The sequence below is a fragment of the Alexandromys fortis genome, unplaced genomic scaffold (genome assembly GCF_014885135.2).
Source record: "Alexandromys fortis isolate MF-2015 unplaced genomic scaffold, M_Fortis_MF-2015_v1.1 scaffold_89, whole genome shotgun sequence".
Lineage (NCBI taxonomy): Eukaryota > Metazoa > Chordata > Mammalia > Rodentia > Cricetidae > Alexandromys > Alexandromys fortis.
The window spans coordinates 4,271,248-4,277,374 of NW_026067973.1; the positions used below are offsets into that span (position 1 = coordinate 4,271,248).

The 6,127-nt window shown below is 43.1% G+C and overlaps 1 protein-coding gene across 12 annotated transcripts in view; it reads left to right on the forward strand.

Moving 5' to 3' along the window:
• Nxpe1 (neurexophilin and PC-esterase domain family member 1) overlaps window positions 1–6,127 on the forward strand; it is a 40,426-nt gene that overhangs the window by 27,702 nt on the left and 6,597 nt on the right. For all 12 annotated transcript variants that reach the window (XM_050156339.1, XM_050156340.1, XM_050156342.1 and 9 more), the window contains 2 exons: window positions 908–1,698; window positions 3,707–3,768. In XM_050156339.1, the coding sequence (XP_050012296.1) occupies window positions 908–1,698; window positions 3,707–3,768 (853 nt within the window). The remainder of the gene's footprint in view (window positions 1–907; window positions 1,699–3,706; window positions 3,769–6,127) is intronic.

A 6,127-nucleotide genomic window follows, 5' to 3' on the forward strand; every position in this document is an offset into this window, starting at 1 on the left:
CTTGCTAAGGCCACCAACTGCCCATATCACTAAATAATGACTTGTCACTAAATCTGAGGGTGTATGTTTGGTTTTCGAAACCCAGCCTGCTACTACCTTTATTTATGTGATAGCTATTTTAGTATTTTAATGCCTTATAGTTTTTCGATATTAAGTGTTAAGTAGGAAAGGCTTACCACTGAAAGTTTATTTAGGAATTCAGCCATGTTTTGTCGTGGTTTTCTTGTAGCATTCCTGCATTGAAATAACAGGTACATGTAATCCCATCACTCAGGAGACAGAAACAGGAGGATTGTGAGTCTGAGGACAGCCTAAACTGTATAACAAAATCCTTGTTGCAAAAATAAAAAACATTGACAACTGCAATTCCAATCAGATAAGTTAAAGCACAATGAGGATTTTGTTTTTAATTCATTAAAACATAAATTGTATTGATATATTTTTCCCTTCTGGATCCATGTTTATACACATTTATATAAACATTATATATAAACATTTTATATGTGTACATACATATATATATATATATAAAGCATTTTGGAAAGAATTTAAAAAATTTAAAAGCCATGTTCATGGGTAGGAAAAGTCTTCACCTTCCCTATATTGTACTAATCGAGTTATAGAATAAAATGTATCATAAAACCAACTGGACAGTTTTCTTCATTATGTACGTTAGCAATAACTGAGCCAGTGGAGAAGCGTCCAGCCATCTGTCCAGTGGAGGAGCAGCAAAGAGTAGTGACTGACTGCAAGGTGCATAGGCTAGGGAAGAGCGAACTCGTCTCTGTCAGCCTCTTCCTCCCTGAGCTCTTATTTCCAAATTAACATTCCTGTAAAACTCCTTGTGAGGGAAAATGGCCGGGAGCAGGTCGGTTTTCACAGAGCATTACACGTCTTGTCGTTTCAGCTTCAGGCCGTTCTGAATGCAAGCTTCTCCTTCTATTCCTGGAACACCTCCATGAAGTCCTCGTGTCCCGAAACGCCAGTGAATCAGTCAAGGTTACCAACAGAGATGAAGCTGAGAGAGGAGAGCCCTAAAATGACGGCAATGGTCAAGTCACCGACAGAGAAAGAGCTGAGAATCAGGGCGATCCTGGAGAAGCTAGATCAGCAGATCCCTCCCAGACCCTTCACCCACCTCAACACCACCACCAGTGCCACACACAGCACAGCCACCATCCTCAACCCTCGAGACACATACTGCAAGGGGGACAAGCTGGATGTGCTGCTGGAAGCTAGGGACTACCTGGGACACAGGAAGGAGTATGGAGGGGACTTCCTGAGGGCCAGGATATCCTCCCCAGCCCTGAAGGCAGGAGCTTCTGGAAAGGTGACAGACTTCAACAATGGCACCTACCTGGTCAGCTTCACTCTGTTCTGGGAGGGCCAGGTGGCCCTGTCTATCCTGCTCATCCATCCCAGTGAAGGGGTGTCAGCCCTCTGGAGGGCCCGGAACCAAGGCTATGATAGAATTGCCTTCAAGGGTAAATTTGTTAATGGCACCTCCCAGGTCTTAGTTAAATGTGGCCTGACCCTAAACTCAAGCACTGAACTCTGCAAATACCTGTACAGTGGCGGTGAAGAAGTCTTCTACTGTCTGAAGCCTCAACACATGCCCTGTGAGGCCCTGACCCATGTGTGCACCAATCAGCAAGGTGTTTCTTTTCTTACTGACAAAGAGAAAGATCTTTTCCAGAAGTGAGTATATTCTCAGTACAATGAGAGGTTCCCCAGACAGAGCTATCCTGCCCACCTCAATACTGAGCAAGACCTAAGATGCTTCCATCACTCAGGATTCTGGTAAGACCTATGTTGTCTTTACTGGGCCCCCTATTCATGCCACAGTTTCCCTTCCTATTGCTATGCTCAGTAAAAGGGGCTGCCCAATAAAAGGGAACCAAATGAAGTTTATTCTCCGCGACAGCCAGCGATGACCTGTTCGATCGTGTTATTTTCTACAGAGCTGGGTTTAACAAAATATCTTCCGTATGAAACTGTTCTGCTGTGGCTCATAGTGATCCCACCTCCCCCTAAATGATGCCTTGATAGCATCATGATCCTCCACCTCCTTCATCTCATCTCGTACAGTTTCCTTCTTTAAATCTTTTGTTCATCCATTTCTCTCCGTGTCTTGTGTTACCTTGCCAGTTCAGACTGCTCTGTAGATAACTCATCTCACCTCCCCTAGTGTGACAGCTAGTGGGTGGGACTCTCTTGCCTTTCTCAGCCTCTCTCTCTCCTTCTCTTCTTCCCTCCCTCCCTCCCTCCTTCCCTCCTTCCCTCCCTCCCACTTTTCCTCCTTTGCATACCATAACAAACTTTTTCATTTATTCGGCCAACGTAGTCTCCCTTTGTTCACAAACAGACACTTAACTTCCTGACCTCCTTGCTCTCCATGGAGGGTGAACATGCCTCATTGCCGAAAATAAACCATCATGGTTTCTCCTTGAAGATTTGCGAAGGTGACTGTTGCCTCACCCCTCAGAACAGTGGCACCAAGCCCTGAGACACCCTTTCAGCTGGAATCCTTTTCTGTTTCCATTTAGGCAAAATCTACAGCCTCCCCACACAGTTCTTCTCCCCTACTGCAGCCTACTTTGCAGCAGGCACACACACACACACACACACACACACACACACACACGCACATACACACACACACACACACGTGCATGAGCACATTTCCTTTTCCTTTGCTTTGCAATAAAGTAAAATGCTTGTTTCTCAGCTACTCCTTTCCTAGTTTTCAAAGTCAAGTTTAGAATCTTTTCTCCTTAAGCTTTCAAACACAAATGATTGGTGGAAGTAAGAGTAAACACCAAATATGGAAAAATTACACACTGTAGAATCTTGCCTAAGCATCCAAACGAGCTCTTGGTGTGCAGTCCCCCACACCCCTTCTGAGTGAGTGAGAACCCAGCTGGGTTTCTATTCCTTTGCTTTATTTCTGATTATGCAATCATTCATCTTTTGCTACCCACTAACTACCCCGTGTCTGCAGCAGGCAACTAATTCAAGCACCATACTGGACTCTACTTTCTACCAATTGTTGAGATAGGAACTAAGGATGCAGAGAGGTCGAAAAGATGGCCTACCTTCCTTCAGATGACTTTCACCCGTCATAAAACAAGTCTTTTTGGGTTAAAAAATAAATTCAAAGTGAACTAGCAGAAAACATGACTAAAAATAGAAGCAGGGGCTGCGGTAAGAGGTCTGTGTGGTACCATAAGGAGTCCAGACTCCTCAGTAAATGACGGGAGAGCGATTGACTTTCAATGATAGCACGTGAGCATCTGCAGGGAGAAGATGCTGTGTCCGTCGTATTGAAAAATTTAGGTGGTCTTAAGCTGACACAAGGAGGCTCGTTGTGATTGAAGGACAAGATTATATGAGCTTGAGTAGCTGATGCGGAAGCAAATCTTTAAAAATGCGGATTTTGTGGTTATTTTAAAAATCTAAAGCTTCTGGACATACACTGACTGCGTGTGGCAAATAACTCCAGTGCTCACCAGGAACTCTCAGCAGGGTAGAAAGTCTTCCCAAATCCTAATTCATTAATAATACCTCAGGGACCTCTGAAATAATAGTTTCAGTCATATTATCAGAAGTTCAAAAAGGACGCTTGCTTCCCTAACAAGCAGGTGATCCGTGTTGTCTGTGTGCAACAACAGACAGCAGGCTAATTTGTCATTTTGTTTTTTTCAAGGTCCAACATAGGAGTTGAAATGATGAAGAACCCTAAGTTTATTAGGGTCTCTCGATGCAACAGTAAGTCTCTTCTACCCTGTGGTCGCTGCTTCTGTTTCCTTTCTAGTCTCTTGGTTTTTGAGATAGGGTCTAACTGTATAGACCAGGCTAACCTCAAACTCACAGAGGTCTGCCTGCCTCTGCCTCCTGCGTGCTAAGGCTAGAGGTATGCTCCACCACACCCAGCAGTCGGTACTTCTTGATGTTTGTCTCTTGCAGGGGAAAGGTTTTTCAGTATTAATTGTAATTTTCTAGATTACAATTCCTAATAAGTACCTATGATACCTAACAGACTGGATGTTGCAGATCGAAACCAATTCAAATAAATTATTTAATATTCTTTTGATAACTTACATTGCCTATGCCTAGATTCGTCCCAGTATTTCAAATATCAATACTAGCCGTTCATACTTTCACCTAGGAAGTCATATCCTAGTGCCCTCGCTACTGTGTAGATGTCTTTGGTGGATAATGATAGCTTCAGCATCGTAGGTTTAGTTTCTTATATTTTCAGTTTTGAGCCTAGCCTTTAAATGGCTGAGCCATCTCTCCAGCCCATGTAGATTCAGTTCCTAAATCTCCATTAGCATTGTCTCTAACATTTAGCTGTACCACTTACCAAATTTATATGGTATTTGGATCTTATTAAATGTTCAATGGCAAAACAAAGCAACATTACATAGGAAAGAATGTTTACACTGCCTAATCTCCAGAGCAACTTCCCCCCAAAGCCCACTTTAGCTTATCAATAACAATAATATACTTGGCAACATGTCAGGATTTGTTGCCAATATTCATTCATTTGTTCAATAAATATTTATTGAGGGTCTGGTAGATAATGACGCACTGTGGGAAGATGGAGAAAAAAATAAAGGCTTAGAAAGCTGGTCTTATAAAAACCGTTCAGCCTACTGACTCTATGAAGAAGCCATATGCAGAGCTTCCTTTCCAGTGAGTACTTGGCTAGCCCCAGAAAGATACCTGCAGTCAGGAAATGAGGGGAAAATAGAAAAATAGATCTCATCAAGCCCATAGGGGAGTTGACAGATGTAAGTAGTAATCATGCACGGAATCAGTTAAATTTGAATAACTCAAACTGTCTCTGTAACTGTTAATTGAGATGGAGGAGGAGGACCACCCTGTGATGCTCTCTCTAACAAAGCGCTCTTCGCTAGAGTGGCTGAGATTCACTGTGTCATCCTGCACTTTTCCATCTGCACTTTCGATCAGATAAACTCTAGTGATGGGCGAAATTGTCATGAGTAACTTTAATAGGCCAGTCCGGTAGACATAGTGTAGGCTATAACCAAGGATAAGGCTAGAAAACAGCAAGAGTCTAAACCGCTGTCATCCTTAAACATCATATTAGAGAGTTTGGTGGCATTTCTCAGAGTTGTAAAGCCACAGTCCAAACAAGGAAGAAAGTGCTTCAAAGAGTGATGCTCGTTCACAACACAAGAACTGAGCATGACCTCGAGGAGGACGCTTATAGGTGTCACCAAGGGACATAATGTATGAAATATAAGAAAATGTGCGGCTTCCACATAGAATGACTTCACATTGAAAGGACGGCGGTTTCTCTGCATTCGCTTCTTACCGCCACTGTATAACCAGTGCTGTAAAATGAGGGGAAGACATACTGTTTCAGCTTGATGTTCCAGATGCTTAACATCAGTCTCCCTGCCTAGGGGTTTCTATTGCTGGGAGGAGGCACCATGACCATGGCAACTCTTATCAAGGAAAACAGTTAATTGGGTGTGGCTTATAGTTCAGAGGTCTAGTCCATTATTGTCATGATGGGACGTGGTGGCATGCAGGCAGACATGATGCCTGAGAAGGAGCTGCGAGTTCTACATCTTGCACATATGAGACCTCAAAGCCTGACCCACAGTGACACACTTCCTGCAACAAAGCCACACCTCCTAATAGTGCCACTCCCTATGGACCAAGCATTCAAACACATGAGTCTCTGGGGGCCATTCTATTCAAACCATCACACTTACCTGCCCTCAGTCAAGGCACAGCTGACTGCATTGCTTTCCTGGCTCAAAAGAAGAGTGTTGTTGCACCTTCTGCAGTTTCTAGAGGCTGCCCACATCCCTTGTAGCCTACCCTCAGTCTCCAGAGCCACAACCACGTCAAATATTCATGCTCTCTTGTCCATCCTGATGCCTCCATCTTCAACTGATGAGCTGGGGTTGGCCTTTCACTCAGATAACAGAACAATCTCTATCACAAGCCCAAATACTCAGTTATATCTAGAAAATTTCTTCTGCCATAGAAAGCAACATAGTCACAAGTTTGAAGATTTTTTTTGGTGGTAGACATACACACAGACAGAATATTGTATACTAAATAAATAAATAAATAAATAAATAAA